Raw genomic sequence first — 17,544 nt, 5'->3', positions numbered from 1 at the left:
ATGCTCTGTTGGGCAGAGGTGTCTCAGTAATTTAGATAAGACTCCTGTTTCCTTAAGGGGTAACTGCTAGTCAGTCACCTATAGTGGGATCCATGTGGACAAATGCTAAAAGCAGAGGTTATTTATGTTCCAATAACTGGAGTTCTTCAAGATGCCTTTGTCCACATGGAACCCATGGTCTGCTCTGCTTTCCAATTGGCATGGAATCCTTACATGGATATTCAATATTAGTGAAAGAACTAAATGGTGGTTGCTGCTGCTCCACCCTTAATACCCTTGCTGTAGGGGGCGTGAGGGCATCCAAGGCACATATGCAGCCCGACGGATACTGCTGGCTAAAAGATTCCAAATTCGCATTACTGTAAGGTAAGTAACTATCTTTGTTTCAGCATCAGAATGACACCACTTTATTTTTTGGCTCTTACCCAAACCAGTTCTGAGCTGGCACTTTTCAGCTCTGGGATGCCCCTGATAATACACACACATTTATAAAAAGCCTTACTCAATTGTTAATTAAAACTGAGATTTGCTTAATTATGTTCCATGACTATTGGTATCTGTGGTTACGAAGAATAGTTCTAGTATTTTACTAGAGAATCAAAAATGGCATACAGAATAGTTGAGTAAGAACTTGATCCTGGGAGGTGACAAACATACTCAATATCCATTGGAGTCCCATTGACTCTGGAATCAGTGGGTACTGAAGGTGCCCAGCATCTTGCAGGAGGCACTCTGCACCTTGCAAAGTTGATCACTAAATGGTTAAATAAAGTATTTTATAAACTTCTACTCATTAACTTTAACATTTTTTCTTTTTATAATAACTGATTCTTGCTCATTTTTATTGCTTATTTAAAGTGCTGTATAAAACTGATGTTATTCTGATGGTGAGATACTTAGTTTTCAGTACGTGGTGGTTCTTTTTTAGTAAAATTCATATGCCAGCATATCTGACCTGTGGAGTAGAATGAGGAAAATTCACGGTACTCATAAAAAAAAAAATTACAACAAGAAAAGAGCTCAAGGACATGAGGAACAAAATCAGTCCATTGCAGTTTTATATCTTTTTTTCTTTTTTTTTTTCTTTTGCAGAAGCTGGAAGTTACGAAATGACAAACCAACATGTAAAGCAAAATGGAAAATTAGAAGATAATCCTGCCACTGGCAGTCCGCCCCGGACTACATTATTGGGGACCATATTTTCTCCTGTTTTCAATTTTTTCTCACCAGCAAATAAAAATGGTAATTATCTAAAGTTACATAATATATATTAACATAAAAGCTAAGTATGGTTCATAATTTTTTTTTAAGTTGTTTAAACTGCTAATGGAACATATGATCCTTCTTGTTGACCTGCAGAGCAAGAGTTACAGTTGCCATAAAGGAAACTGTATCTAACTATTAGAAGCGTTGTTTGAGCTATATAAGAGGAGGCATGGGCTTAGCTGCATTAAAATATTTGTTTCCTAGTTGTATATGTCTCACACTTCACTTTGATTTACAAAGTATAAGAAACTATTTTGGTATTTTTCACCCTATCTAAAATGGATTTATCTCTCTCCACCCATCTTTGGTTTGTATTGTAATATCATGAATTAAATTAGGGACATCTTCAGTTATTCCAGAACACATTGTCTCTGAATCTACGAATACTGATACTCTGTTAAGTAATTCAGCGTTAGAATAATGATTGTACTGAAACCTCATTTCAGGAACATCAGGATCAGATTCCCCTGGGCAGGCTGTTGAAGCTGAAGAAATAGTCAAACAGCTTGATATGGAACAGGTGGATGAGATCACTACCAGTACTGCAACATCGACCAATGGAGCAGTTTACACTAGCCAAGCAGTGCAAGTCAGATCTACTATCAACAACGGTTTGGAAGAAGTGGAGGAAACAACTGATCGTGATCTACCACCACTTACAGGTAAGAAACTTGCATTTCCTGGGACTCTTAAGTTAGTTGTGCAATAATAAAAACGTGTTTGCGCATTTGAGTAGAAGCTTTCTAAGAAAGCCCAGAGTGTTACTGTATTTTATATAGACAAAGATTCCCCAAAGTGTTTACTTGCATGCTGATTTTCGTGAGCAGTAGCCTGGGAAACACTTTGTTATTCGGCAAAAATAGACTCTCATTGTAAACTTCTCAGGCCAAATCCACTCCTGATGTGGCTCAGTTGACTTCCAAATTTAAATAAAGCCTAATTCAAATGAATATTGTGATTCCAAGTGTCAGATTTTCTGACTCAGGATGTTTAGTGCCAAATGTATTAAAATAAAATGTAAACTCCTGAAACGCCCATCACCAAAAGGAAGTTCCGAACCCTTTGGTTGCTGTCACCAAAATAACATAGACAAATGAAAAATTTATATAGGTCCTTCCTTAATTTACAGTGTTTTCTTCAAGAGAATCATCATGTTCTTTTTGGATGAAAAGTCTAGAAATACTAAATTTACCATTGTGCACAGGGTCATCACAAGCCTATGCACTATTTAAGTCTCACAAAACTGGTATTTAAGTAGAGCATATATTTCTGTGGATTCACTGCTGGGAGGTGAATTTCACCCTTTTATAATTATAATTTGAGAGATACCTATCTCATAGAACTGAAAGGTCATTGAGTCCAGCCCCCTGCCTTCACTAGCAGGACCAAGTACTGATTTTGCCCCACATCCCTAAGTGGCCCACTCAAGAATTGAACTCACAACCCTGGGTTTATAGCAGGTCAATGCTTAAACCACTGAGCTATCCCTTACCCTACTACAAGATGTAGGGCTGAGGTGAGTAGAAGAAGATGAAGAATTTTCACTGTTGCTATGAAGACTTGTACATTAAATGCAAAATTTTCACATTTTAAAACTGCACTAATAAGACTAGCTCTTGTGGGGTTTTTTGTTTTGTTTTGTGTTTTACCATTGAATTTTAGCACCAGTATCTCCAGACAGTGGTTACTCATCAGCTCATGCAGAAGCCACCTATGAAGAAGACTGGGAAGTCTTTGATCCGTAAGTGTTAATATTTTTACTGAAACATTATTTTTATAATTTTGGGCACTGGATAAAAAAACTTTGAATTTGAGCAAGTACTTTGTCATGTTTAGAACTTCCTTGCTGTGGTGAGTTCTGTCTGAAAACTGCTAATTGTAAAACTAGTATATTGTGACTGGTCATGTCTTGTTATATTCAGTTTAAATTATTTCTTTCTTTCTTAGTCTTAATTACTTTAAATTACTTTAATTGACTTACTGTATTGTCAGTTAAGGTGATGTGAACATAGTTATACAACAAATTCTCTTTCCTTTTTAGATATTATTTCATCAAACATGTTCCACCACTAACCGAAGAACAACTTAATAGGAAGCCAGCTCTTCCATTGAAAACAAGAAGCACACCAGAATTCTCTTTAGTTCTAGACTTGGTAAATATGCATATAGACATGATTTATTGTAGTGGGGGAAGAGTGAATTTATGTTCCACTTATTTTGCATATTTGACACATTGGGAACATGATGCTCCCATTATTAGAAAGAGACCTTATTAAATGCACATGTTGAAAGACTATAAAGTATTCAAAAAGATTTTAAAAAATTTCAATTAAAAAGACACCAAGTTTAAAGAAATAGTTTGAGAAACTGTCACTGAATAATAAGAATGGAAAATTCACTGCATTTGTTGCATGATTCAACATTTTAATTTTTAAAAAAATCTTCATGAACAAAAGTTAGCTGACCCTCCAGAGGACCGTCCCAAAAGAGTAGTGGCGAAAATCAGATATAATAAAGGAGAAAATTCAGCATCACCTGTATTTGATCAAATACTTACAAAAGGATGAGTCTCCCAGTGAGATTCCCTTAAGTCTGAGAGGACTTTTCTCACAGAGAAGAAAGCATGCTTCTCTTTAGAACTATTTGTTTTCACCCTATGTTGATCCATTTTATTGTATTTAAGCCGTTGTTACTGGATAATTCAGTCACTGGCTATATAATTGTCATTTAATGAATAAACAAGTCTAATTTTTTTACTGAAATGGGGAAAAAAGCAAATAATTTTAGGAAGACTCATTATATAACAACTAGGTTGAGATTGACATTATAAGAACTGTTTTATCATATGCTATGTAATCTGTTATACACAGGTCATATGAATTGAATGCTCATTTCAAACTGATAGGAACAGACTTGTATTAAATAAGAGGAATTTGATTAACCTGTAAAATCAAGATTTTTTTCTCTTGGGATTCTGTGTTCGTGCCACAGTTACAAATGAAATTCTTTTAGCTTTGCAATATTAATGAATTGTATAATACACCTCAATCCCGATATAACACGACCCGATATAACGCGGGTTCGCATACAACATGGCAAAGCTCTGAGATGCTGCTCTGAGCAGCATGTTAAGGGTGCTGGCTCAGGCCGGGGCCGAGGGGTTCGATAAGGGGCAGAGGGTCTCGGGGGCGGTCATGGGCTCCCCCCCCAGGGACTGGGGGGCAGGAGTTGTGGTAGGGCTCTTTTGGGGGCCTTGCAGTCCCAGAGTGACCCGGGGGATTAGCGGGGGGCCGGGAGCAGCCTGCTCTGCTTCCCTTGCCCCGGCCCCAGCCGTGTCGCTCGGGGAAGAGGGTATGGGGGAAGGGATCCCCCCGCACTCACCAACAGCAGCAGAAGTGGAGCAGCCCGCCCTAGCCCACTCCACTCTGCTAGCTCCCAGCCGCAGCTCTCTGCTTCCCGCTGCAGGTGAGTGCGGGGATGGCGTCTTTTCCCCAACCTCCCTGCACTCACCGGTGGCGGGAAGTGGAGCAGCCCAGCCCCAGCCTGCTCCATTTCACCAGCTCCCAGCTATGGCTCTCCACTTCCTGCTGCAGGTGAATGCAGCCGCCCCCCAGCGACACGGCTGGGGCTGGAGCAAGGAAAGCGGAGTGGGCTGGGCCACGTCGCTCTGCTTCCTGCTGCAGGTGAGTGCGGAGGGGAGGGGGGGGCATCCTTTCCCCAACCTCCCCGCACTCACTGACGGTGGGAAGCGGAGCACTGCGGCTGGGAGGTGGCAGAGTGGAGTGGACTGGGGCCGGGCTGCTCTGCTTCCTGCTGCTGCCGGTGAGTCCCTGTCAGAGAGCAGGGGCTGGGGGGTGGATAAGGGTCCAGGGGGTGATAAGGGATGGGGGTATCTGGAGGGGGCGGTCAGGGAACGAGGAACATGGGGGGCGATGGGGAGCGGGCAAAGCAAGTTTGATATAATGCGGTGAGATTTTTTTTATCTCCCAAGGACCACGTTATATTGGGGTAGAGGTGCATATTAATAGCTGTCTTTCAAACCGTAGGAGCAATACATTCAAAATTAAATTGACCATACTGAATTATAGAGTATAGTTCCCTTCCAAAAGAACATAACGAAACAAATAGTCTCATTTTCAGTAATCCTGTCACAAAAGCTTCTTAATTTAGTTTGATCTTTGTATTTTATTTTTTCTAGGATGAAACATTAGTGCATTGTAGTCTAAATGAGCTAGAGGATGCTGCACTCACTTTTCCAGTGCTTTTCCAAGATGTCATTTACCAGGTAATTAGAAATATATAGGAAAAATGTACTTTTTTTTTTTGTTTAATAGATAAAGTTATCATGCATATGTAATATCTTCTTGTCAGGAGAGAAAGAAACATTGATTGGCATCTAAACAGCCATCTGAGTTACATGCTGCAGATTTGAAATTTTGTAAGGCAGGTGGTCATGTATTAGAAGTGTTGCGGAGTGCTTTTTATTACTACAACATGGTAATGATGATTACTAGTAAACATGTCAACAGTGACTAGTAAGAAAATGTAAATACTCTTTTTAGCAGCGGTATTCTATAGCAGCCTTTCTCCTTACCAGCAGATGGAGGCAGGAACATTGAAAGTTCAGGTAGTATCATTTCCCATGTAATAGCTTGCCACAAACTGTTAACTTTCTTCCCTGCCTGGGGAAACCAACTCATGCTGGTTGATCATTTCTTAGTGTGAAAAAGGCTGATCTTCAGAGCCTGAAGTTAACTAGCTTCTATCTAGCACCTAGTCTTGCATATCCTTTGCCGGTAACATTTCCACCTCTTCCGCCCCAGCTAGATTCTACTTGGTGATTACAGTTACTTTTGATTGTCTTGTGGAAACTGCTAGTCATTTTTTCTGCTTCAGGCAGTATTATTAGCTTTATATGTTTTACATTGACATACCATAGAGGAACAAGCATGGGAAAGAGGAGATCTGTTCCAGCAACTGCCAAAGATGCTGCACTGACCCAGGCTATTGTTCTCAGGTCCTTTTGTGTGATGTACCTGGGAGAGGCAACAGCTTCCCCTCCATGTAGTTCGCACGATATTGGACCCCTCTGTAGTATCTTTGGAGAATGAGCCAGTCATCAGGCACCTTAAAAGGACACTTGTCCAGGTATTTTTCCTAATTTTAAAAATGTTTTTCTTCATTGTTGCATATAAAACCCCTTGGAATTTTGAAACTAAAATAATTTTTTAATGGGTTTCTTAACTTGTCTCCTATTTGGTGACTGCCATTCTCAGTTTCCTCCTGGATGAGCTGGGGAGGAAGCTTCAAATTAATTCTTTGGGGGCAAATAGATTCAAGCCTGTTTTTTCCTTCCCTCTCTGAGACTCTCAGTATGATTTGAGTATTTCTGGCTATAACTATGCTCTTTTGGTGATGGTGTGTTTTAATGAGTGTAGCTGAGAGCCAGCTTAGGGTCTGATCAAAAGGAAATTTAAGTCAATGCAAAGACTATCTTACAAGATTTCTATATCTATATTTAACAACATTGTACATAAGCTTGTACCTCTTTTTATCCAATAAGATGATGATGCAGTTTCATCAATTGTGCCTTAGTTATTTCCCAAGTTTAGAATTGCAAAGGAGCAGTACCTTCACAAGGTAGACTTGATAAGGACAGCCTGTGTCTACATCAAGTATGTTGTTTTAGGATTCCTGACCATCTATTTATTTTACTGAGATGCTTGTACACCAGACATGGCAACCCAGAAAACATTCACCTCTTGCTAAATGGGGGACAATAAGCAGGAGACTAAACTGTCAAGAATTTAGTTATAACCATAAAACATTTAATTAACTAAGGCTATGGGTAAAAAGAGAAGTCTCCTCTTCAGATAATTGCTGAACAGAAACTGGTTAATATTACATACATTCTTAGCTTTGTATTGTAGACAATAGCTCGCTATTTCATCTGCTTTTGAAAAGTTATTCTTTCAATTATCAATTTGGTCATCTCCTATGCAATAGGCCCATCTGAATTTCAGTTCTCCAAACTCGCCCATAGAGTGTCATTTAAGCTTTCACTGGTGTTGTCTCCTCCTGCTGGCAAGGAGGAAGTAAATGTCTGAGCAAAAGTTGAAGACAGATTATTAGGTAAGAAAATACTGTTATGTATTTATAAACTACAATACAGTGTAGCTCATTGAAAACAATACCTGACATATAAAATCAGTTTGTGAAGATGTTGTCTATTAGTCTCTGAACATTTAATACCTTCAGTTAGACTCTTTAAGAAATACTGTGAAACTAATGATCAAAAACATGCTTAAATCTTTTTTTAAGAGAGAGTAAAACTTAGCTCAGTACTTCTTTTCCTACAGGATTTCTCCATTCTCTCACACCCAGTTTTGCTAATAATTATGCAAATGGAGATCTGGGCTTCATACCATTATGATTTCTCTACCTAACTGAAGGCCACGAACCGATACTTTTGCAGTGGTGGGAGGGTGGATGAGCAAGCAGCTTACTTTGAAGTATATTCCAAAACTGGCCAACAATGCTGCAGTAATTAAGTCATTATAAATATAGTATATATTGAATGCCACAATACTTCTGTCTCTGGAGAACAAGAGTAAATGTTTAATTCTTTAGTACTAGTGTACGGATTTATTTTATAATGTATTAGCACTTTGTGTTAGGCACTCCCTTTTGTTACTTGGTTAAGAGGTTTGCACTGTATTTAGCTTATGCTGCAGAGCTATCAGTCCTAGACACTAGGTCGTCTTGCTCCCTCCTCCATCCAGAGAATATCTTCCCTTTACAAGTAGGCCTTATCCAGTCAAGAGATTTCTGTTCACTTAGTTCTTGGGCTCAACAGTCTCACTGATCTTCCTGTTTCAGCTCCGTAGCCCAACAGAAGCTGATCAAAAGACATTTCACGTTCTCTACTCCACTGCAGCCAAACATAACTGGATTGTTCAACTTATTACTCTGATGGGATGTAGCAGGGGTATCTGAGAATTTTCATTCCCTTTCTGGTGAAATGCTATCCCAGTAGTGTCTCTAAAAGAGCAACAAAACCAGCAGCTTTTGGATCAATTGTTCAGGCTTCAGTCTGTGGTAGACACCCACAAAGAAAGCTACGATCAGATTGGGATCTCTGAACCTCAATCTAATTGGACTTTTAGAACTATGTTTTTCTCACCTGGAGAGGCACAATGAACTAAGAACCTTCTGTTTCTGTTCATTTATATGATGATCTTCACCTTGGGTCTCTTACAGTTGGGTAAGATGAGTCTAGTTGCAAATCCAGACCTGCTGAACTTCATTAGCCTATAACTACTCAGCATTTCTTTCAAGGACAGAGGAAGATGACCCCTAAAGCACTGCACAGTGATGACATCTAATTTAATAGGAAATACATATCTGGAGTTCAGCCACTAGTAGTCATCATCATCTGATATCTGCGTAACCAGACAGATATTTCTGTGGGACATGAAAGAAGGAAGGGAAAAATAAGCAGTTAGTTCATCTGGTATGATAAAGTCTTAATGATTGTCTAGCTAATTATGGGACTTTTATTTAAAGCTGTGTGAAAGTGTTTACTGTATTATAGAATATTTTCTCCTCCTCCTCTTGTTTGTAATAATGCCTTAGAAATTTAACTAAAATTTATGTCCTTACCAGTTTCTACCCCTCTTCTGCACAAACGTTTTGTTGTTGTTGAGCTGCTGGCATTGTTGTTTAAAAAAAACATAACAACAATATGGAAACATTGTGGGGGCAGGAGTTGTACATGTTTTCATGGATGGAGGTCGGATATGCAGTTACATGGACTATATATAGGAAAAAACTACATGGCTCAAATTTTTGCCTATGGTCATTAATGCCTCTATTTCCTTGTTAAGAGAATGTAAGGTTTTCATTAAAAAACAAAATAACTTATTTAACTAAGCTTAACTAGCTAACTTAACCAGATCATGTTCAATTTTTCTGTTTGCTTTTGCAAATTACTGGATATCATTATTAAGCTGTTTTAAAATATCTGTTTCCTTTTTTCATTCTTACTAGTTTTGAAACTTGTAATTGATCATTTTTGTCTTAAAAATATAGAATACTCATTCTGAGAGTCACATTAAAAAGCCCAGTTTCTTGAGTTCCATAGCTCTTCATCTGATTTATTTTTCCTTTAGAAGAATTTGTTTCATGCTGTATATCAAATAAAATAAATGCTATATGCTTTTTCCAAATTAGCTACTTGATGACATTTTCAAACACTTATAATTACAAATAATTTTGGTTTTCTCAACAAAGATTGGCTAATAGTGTAAAGTCTGACAGCTGGCTTGAAAAAATTTAGTATACATTTTCAAAAAAGCTCTGGTCCTTATTGTGACTTTTGAGTCATGGTTCAGGCTGAAGGGGTGCAGTGCAGCAGGAACCCCATAAGGAATCCTGGTTTAGTCAGCTGGCGTTCCCTCTCAGAGGTTCCAGGTTTGCACACTGCAGGGACAGTTCCACCACCCTTTCAACAGGTGTACTTGCCTCTTCACTCAGTGGGAGTGGCCACAACATTTAGGCATCTAGTGCCCCTAGTGGGCTAGCCAGGAGCAGAGCCTGCATTTCCCCTCGGGATTGTTCCTAGTCCCTTTACAAGGGCACACAGAGGTAAGGCTCCTTGTGTTGTTATCTCTTTCCCTGCACCTGTACACCAGATTAGACACAATCAAGCCCTATGTTTGTTACCTGTTATGATTGTAACTTACTCTCTACACCTTACTACACTGAAAACATGAGGCACTCCTAGTACCTCTCTACATTGAGGCAATACTTTACTGTGCAAATAAGAGACCGTCTAGTATGCTTATAAGTTTTCATCTTCATTCTGCCACTGACTCAGTGTGGCCTGGGGCAACTGAGCAAATCTTTCTGCCTCAATTATGGAAAGTAATGGCAAAAATGACCATTAATCATAGCTATTTCTTTAAAAAAAACTACCTGGTGCACCAGATTCAGCAGCAAGTGCCAGAATTCGAGGTGGGATGGGATGGGGCAGGGCAAGACTGTATGTGTGCATGCACAGGCAGGAGAATGTAGGCAGTGAAGGAGGGTGGGCAGAAACTGGTGGGTGAGTATGCAGATGATGAAGGGATGCAGGTGGGAAGGGTACACATGTTCAAGGGAATTTGGGGTGCAGGGGAAAGAGGGAAACTTGGGTTGTATGAAGGAGAATATAGAAGAAAGTAGGGAGGAGGCATTTGGGGGGTGTGCACAGGGATATGTAGGGAGTGACAGAAGAAAGGGCAGATCTGTAGGATGGGGAAACTGAGATGTACCCTCTAGTTGCTTTGCTATGCTCTGGTGAAACAAAGCAGCTGTAAATGCAGTTTAAATGGCTGGTATGCTCTGGCTGCAAAGTGGCATAAAGGAGCCTCAGCACACCAATGAACTGACCGTAAAAGTTAAAGTAAAAAAAATAAGGTTGATACTTCGTGTCTTCAAACAATTGGAAATAACACATGACAATATTCTCTTTGGGTTATGAAATTTTAAATTAAAAACAAGCAGGGAAATTCTTAGAGAAAGGTATGTTAATATGGAGGTAAGGTTGAGTATACATATCAGTAAGGCTGCGATTTTGTCATGGATATTTTTAGTAAAAGTCATGGACAGATCACAGACAATAAACAAAAAGTCATGGAAATCGTGACCTGTTCCTGACTTTTACTAAAAACATCCCTGACAAAAATGGGGAGGGAGGAGGATCCAGTATCATGACAGGGGATGTGGTGGTGGGGGGGTGAGGTGTTAAAATCTAATGTACATTTAAAAATCAGTTTAATCTAACCTGGGACCACAAATACTAGAGTGCCATAATCCTATAAGCAACTGTTGATCTATTGGATCATGGTGTAGGTGTAAAATGTCTAGTCAGGTGTCTGATGAATTGACGAGCCCAATACGGGAGTGATCCAACTTGTTACAAATTTCACAGATCCATGTGTTCTTCTTTGAGTGCTTGCTCACATCCATTCCATTAGGTGTGTGAGCTCGCCACATGCATTGGTGCCGGAAGTTTTCCCCTCAGCTGTATCCGTAGGGGACCGGCTCTGGTGCCCTCTGGAGTGATGTCTGCATGGCGCGGTATAAGGGGCACCACCGGCTCCCTCCACCCTCAGTTCCTTCTTGCTGCCAGTGATGGTACTGGAACATCTGCTGCTTTGGCTAGCATTGTTTCGTTCTCTGTTCTTGTGAACTTTGAAAACCTGTAATATAGTTGTATATAGTTAGTAGTTGAATTAGTTACCCTTAGTAGTAGTTCTCAAACGCTTTGTTAGTCCCAAATGGGACTCAGCTGGGGGACGGGGCATGCCCTGGTACCCAGGCTTTAAGCCCTGCAATCTTTGCAAACAGCCTATGCCCGTCAGTGATCCACACAGTAGCTGCTTAAGGTACTTGGGCAAGGGGCACATAGGTGACAAGTGTCATCTTTGTAAGTCCTTCAAACCCAGTACGAAAAAGGAGCGGGACAGTCTCTTGAAGGCACTCCTGATGGAGTCAGCACTCACTCCAGCACTGGAGCAACAGTCCAACTCGGCACCAAGCACCGCGGCATCGGTGCACAGTGCTGTGCCGTTGCCATCCATGAGCTGGCACCAGTCCCCCTCCGCGGCTCTGTCCTAGAAGCCAAAGAAGACAGGGAGGGGAAGATCCCCTACTTCCAGCAAGGAAAAAGAGAGGGCTGGGGGTTAGCCAAGACCTGTGCGGGGCAGCTCAACGCCCCCTTCAGGAAGTCAGACCCCAGCTCAGGTTGAGCAGTGTAGCCCATCCAATGCTTTGCTTGCGACTCCAGATAGTGGTACAGGCCTCCATCAACTCCAGGTGCTGTCGATGCCCGAGGCTCTTCAGGCAGCTTAGGAGATCCTGACGCTTCCGGCGCCAGCAGTACCCAGGTCTCGGGGTGAGCACGCCTTGGGACTGTGTATGTCCCTGCCTCAGTGGCAGCATTCCCCATTGCGTGGGACGTCCTGCCACCACTTGTCAGCCTGAAGCCATCACACCTCAGATAGACAGGCGTAGCAGAACGCTCTTTGGTCCCTGGACTTTGGGCACTGACATCAGGATTTGAGGCGTACTTCAATTGTAGCCTGGTGCAGACCCACTGAGGCATGCCCCATCCCTCTTCCTTCTCCCTCTCCCCTGACAGGAGCAGTGAGACTGACCCCTTATGTTGCAGAGAGCTCGGTGCAGATCCTGTGACCAATTAAGGGATCGAAGCCACCGGACTACCGTTGTTGGTCTCTGAGACTGGGATCGCCACATTTCGGGAGTTCCTCCCGGCAACCAGCATGTGATAGCTCCCAGTGCCTCTCAACATCATGGTCAGATAGCATAAGGTGTAGATCGCCAGGTTTCCAACACCGATCTGCCAAACACAGAGAGTCCCCAAGGCCCCGACCTAGACAGTCGTCTCGCTTGGACAGGTCTGCCTCCAGGTCTGATAAGAGCTGCCGCTGGATAGTGACTGCTCTGGCTACAGCTCTGGCACTGAGCAGGGCTCCTTAACTATGGGGCAACCTGTGGTGCCACCTACATCATCAGCACTGAAACCTGTCCCATGGCCCCAAGCACAGTGACTGGCATCATGGTATCCATGGAACCCAGACTTCCCAGGCTGCCCACTCAGTGTCGGGAGCCTTGGACAGGCCAGCAGCCTCAACATCCTGACCTCCTCCAGTGCCTGGGACTTCGGGGAGAAGGACCCCACAGGTCCAGGAGGACCCAGGGGAGCAGCCTGCTGGAGCACCAATGGACATGGATGCTCCTGCAATACCAGCATTGTCCTTGCCCAGTTCCTCAGGATGATGCTAAGGCGCACCAGGAACTATTGAAGAGGGTCACATCTAACCTGGGGCTCCAGGCCAAGGAGTTGGAAGAGCCTTCTGACTCCATGTTCGATGTCCTCTGCTCCTTAGTCCCTGCCAGGGTGCCTTTACCTCTTCACAAGGGGGTATCAAAGATTACTACTGACCTCTGGCAGACTCCCTCCTCCTTGCCCCCTATCTTCAAAAGGGCTGAGCACATGCAGCGTCTTCCTACCTCACCTGTCGGGCAAGATGGTGAGAGTCCTGATGGACAACACAGCCTCAGTATTCTAAATCAACAGGCAGCGGAGCACCTCAGCAGGGCCTTCTTTCGCCACAAATGGTCGCTCCACTGGGGAGTAGCCTACATGGTCTTCCAGAGGTGGGGAACTCCCCAAGTGGACCTGTTCACCACTAGGCAAAATAGAAAATGTCATTGGTTTTGTTCTTGGCAAGGACTCCCTCTCCAATGCCTTCCTCCTGTCGTGGTCGGGGAGCCTGATGTACACATTCCCTCCGATTCCTCTCATCAGCAAGGTCCTGGCAAAGATCAAGAGAGGATCATGATCTCCCCAGCGTGGCCTCACCAGCACTGGTTTGGCATGCTCATGAACCTGTCAGCGGTCCCTCCCTGGCCCCTGCCCAACCGACCGGACCTGCTTCACAGGACCACAGTCAGCTCTTACGCCCCAGCCTCACGTCCCTCCACCTCTCAGCATGGATGCTGCATGGCTGAACCTGGAGGAGCAGACCTGTTTGGAGGAGGTCCAACAGGTTCTCCCGGGAAGTAGGAAGCCCTAACTAGACTGATTTTCCTGGCCAAGTGGACAAGGTTTTCCCGCTGAGCATCCGAGCGTGGCATCTCTCCCTCGCACTCTTCCATACAGACTGTCCTAGACTACCTGTTTCATTTGAGGAACCAGGAGCTGGCACACACTCCTTTAGAGTGCATCTTGTGGCCATCTCCACTTTTCACCTGCTTTTCACCGATCCAAGGACAGACATTTGTTTTCCCATGACATGACGGTCAGATTCTTGGGAGAGCTTGAGAGACTCTTCCCGCAGATATGGACTCCTGTCCCACAGTGGGATCTTAACTTGGTCCTCTCTAGACTCACTGGCCCTACTCTTTGAGCTGCTGGGCTCCTGCTTCTTTTCCCACCTGTCATGGAAGGTTGCGTTCCTGGGGGTGGTTACATCAGTGAGAGTCTCTGAGATTAGAGCCTTGACCTCAGAACCGCCATACACAGTTTTCTACAAAGACCAGGTTCAGCTGCGGCCCCACCCGGCCTTCCTGCCGAAGGTGGTGTCTACCTTCCATATGCAGCAGGACATCTTCCACCTGATGTTCTGTCCCAAACCACATAAGACCAGTGAAGAGAGGCATCTTCATGCGCTGGACGTCCAAAGGGCCTTGACTTTTTACTTGGAACATACCAAACCTTTCCGTAAATCAACGCAGCTCTTCATCACTATAGTGGATAGGATGAAGTGCCTTCCGGTGTCCTCACAGAGGATTTCCAGTTGGATCACCTTGTGCATAAGGACCTGTCACAATCTTGCGTTACGACCATCCAGATTGGATGGGATTCTGTGCGTTCCACCCAGCTTTCTACATTGATGTTAAATGACGTCATATCATTTTTGCACATTTCGTGGCCATAAAGGGCGACCCCGTTTTCTAGAGCTATCTCGAATGTCGCTGTACAAAATGGTCTTGGGGATACGGTCTTCTTCAGTTCTCCTGATATGACTGAACCATTGCAACTTCCTCTTCTTGATAGTAGTTTCTAAGTGCGTCAATCCTCTGTGCTCCAGCACCTTTGTGTTTGGTATTTTGTCCTGTCACTCCTATTTTCAGGATCTTGCCCAGCCATCTCATGTGGAAGCTGTTCAGTCTGCTAATGTGCCTAATGTATGTAGTCCATGTTTCTGAACATAAAGCAGGGATGACAGCACATAAGTTCATAGATTTACATCTTCACCTTTATTGATAGTTTGCTGTTATTCCATGCACCTTTCTGTAATAGCCCAAAATTCTTAGCTGCTTTTTGGAGTGTTAGTTCAGTCTGAAGGGAAGGATTCCTGCTGATCATAGAACCCAAGTAGCAAAACTGTCAACAATGCAGAGATTTACCCTCCAGAGTGATGTCAGGCATTGGTTCTTCCACCCTTTGGTACGTGATCAGTCTTCTTGAAACTAATTATCAATCCAAAGCTCTTGCATGACACTCAAAATCTACCAAGAGATTTTGCAGGGAAAATTCACTGTGGGTAACCAAAGCTGCATCATTCACAATCAGGAAATCTCTCAGAACCAGCTCTTTCCCCTTGGCATTCATTCTAATTCTTGCTATGTTGAACAAGCCTCCGTCTAGTGTGGTTTGAAGATCAGTGCCATCATTGCTGTCAAATGCATGAGAGAGCAGGAATGCAAAGTAGAAGTTAAAAAACACAGAGGTTAGGACACACCCCTGTTTCACCCTACTATTGATGTCAAAGGCACTTGGTTTGTAGTCAGCAACGATGGCCCAGTGGTTAAGGTGCTAACTTCGGTCTAGACCTGGGTTCAGTTCCTCCCCAGATTGCCTTTGTGACAACGGGCAAGTCACACAGTCTCTCTGACACTGTTCCCCATCCTGTGCTTTGGATGATTTTGTTAGCTATTTTTAAAAAAAACCTCATCCATCTCTTCTTTTTGGTTAGGTGGTCTGTAATGGACTCCTACCATGACGTGAATTAAGGTTGTTCTTCAAGTATGTGTCCCTGTGTGTTCTCCACCATAGTATGTGTGAGTGCCTGTATGCACTCAATTGGAGATTTTAGAAAGCAGTATCTGAGTACACAACTGCACACCATACAGTGGCATGCTCCAGTATCAAGGTTTGTAAGGAGGTGCAAACCCACCACTACTCCAATTCCTTCTCCATAGTCCTTTGCTCAAGATGTATCTTAGCCGTGTTTGCTGCTAGATTTACAGCTTCCTTGTTCTTGCTTAATATTTTATTTTAATCTGTTTTTTTCAATTTTAATGTTTTAGCGTACACTTATGCTATTTTGAGGGAGAGATTCCCACATCTAATCCCTTTCCTTTGTCACCAGAACCTTCACTTTCAGCTGTTGCATCTTTTCTGTCCTTTTCCTGCTTGGGTTATTCCAAAGATCCCAGGCTTTAAACCTGCTAGACCTGCCACAGGTCTTTTCCCATCAGTGACAGTCATTCCGTTGTCTCTGCTGTCTTGGAGAGTCAGGTGTCCTTTGGCCACTGTCTCTCTGACTGCGCCAGTGCCTTCAGCCTTCTTGAGTGAGGCCATGGGTCAACTTCAGAAGTGAACCATTCCAAGAGGAAGAGACCCCACTCCCTGGTGAGAGACTCCAAAAGAACAGAAAAGTCACCTTCAAGGCCAGGACTTAAGGAGAGCTCCCATCCAGGTCAGCGAGGCCCTTTATGCTAGCCCTGTGGCTAGTGTGCGCACATTCCATGTGCCAATGGTTATCGGTGTCACTTTAAGTTTTGTTTTTGTTCGACCACTTTTATGAGATCCCCGCCAGCCGCGGTATGCTGGCCAGGGTAAGGTGAAGCAGGTAATGTTTAGGGCACCTTTTCTAGCCTCCTCCTCATTCTACGGAGGTGAGCAGTGCAATCCTGAATAGGGCTGCTCAGTCGCTCAAGAAGACGCTGAGCTCCACTGCTGCTTCGGTCAGTGAGGAATGACCATTATACCTGAGCCATCTGTGTGCAGGTCCGCGGCTACAGCTCCCAGTTTATCCACACCTGCTGCGTCGTTGCTCGCCCATCGCCACAGGACTTGATATGATGTGATATGATATGATATGATGTCGAGACTTGCGCGTGAATTGGATTAAAGTGAGGGAGAGTTGCGTGATGTCAGCCTCACTCTCTCTTCCCAGTTCCTATCTGTATCCAGTGGCAGGACAAGAGTCGAGACACCTGAAGATAGGGCAGGGCGCAGTGGATGACCAGGATGCCTACGTGTCTTGTCGTGCTCTTGAGCATTCCACAACGCTTGCTGTCACTGCCTTCCTGACCGTTGAACCAGGTTTCCTCAGTCAGCCGGATCCAGCCTTTGCATGCAATGGGTAGACAGGCCCTAACTCACTGAGGGTCTCAGACTCATCGGTTACCCTCACCTGGGTTAGCCTGCCACTTGAGATGGTTTCTGGGGTGTGGCCGCTGTCGCATGCTGACAGCTACTTGGAGCCACAGGTGAGAGCTGGGTGTCAAGTGGGGACCAGAGTGGATGAGCTACTCCTAGGAGTATGACTGCTCCCCTATCAGAGGTACTGCCCCTCCCTGACAACCCCATACACCCCAGAACGGTTCATCACTGTAAATGGACAGAGACTTCAGGCAGTGGACCACTTCACGTACCTGGGCAGTACCCTTTCCCGAGCAGTGTCAATCGATGATGAA

General features: G+C 43.6%; 1 protein-coding gene across 5 annotated transcripts in view; it reads left to right on the top strand.

Moving 5' to 3' along the window:
• The window catches only part of CTDSPL2 (CTD small phosphatase like 2), a 72,173-nt gene that overhangs the window by 40,814 nt on the left and 13,815 nt on the right, over positions 1–17,544 (top strand). For all 5 annotated transcript variants that reach the window (XM_050967347.1, XM_050967350.1, XM_050967351.1 and 2 more), the window contains 5 exons: positions 1,093–1,242; positions 1,713–1,928; positions 2,929–3,007; positions 3,308–3,419; positions 5,465–5,551. In XM_050967347.1, coding sequence (XP_050823304.1) covers positions 1,093–1,242; positions 1,713–1,928; positions 2,929–3,007; positions 3,308–3,419; positions 5,465–5,551 — 644 coding nt within the window. The remainder of the gene's footprint in view (positions 1–1,092; positions 1,243–1,712; positions 1,929–2,928; positions 3,008–3,307; positions 3,420–5,464; positions 5,552–17,544) is intronic.

This window comes from Gopherus flavomarginatus, chromosome 9 (genome assembly GCF_025201925.1).
Source record: "Gopherus flavomarginatus isolate rGopFla2 chromosome 9, rGopFla2.mat.asm, whole genome shotgun sequence".
Taxonomy (NCBI): domain Eukaryota; kingdom Metazoa; phylum Chordata; order Testudines; family Testudinidae; genus Gopherus; species Gopherus flavomarginatus.
This window is presented reverse-complemented; position numbering and strand designations above follow the sequence as displayed.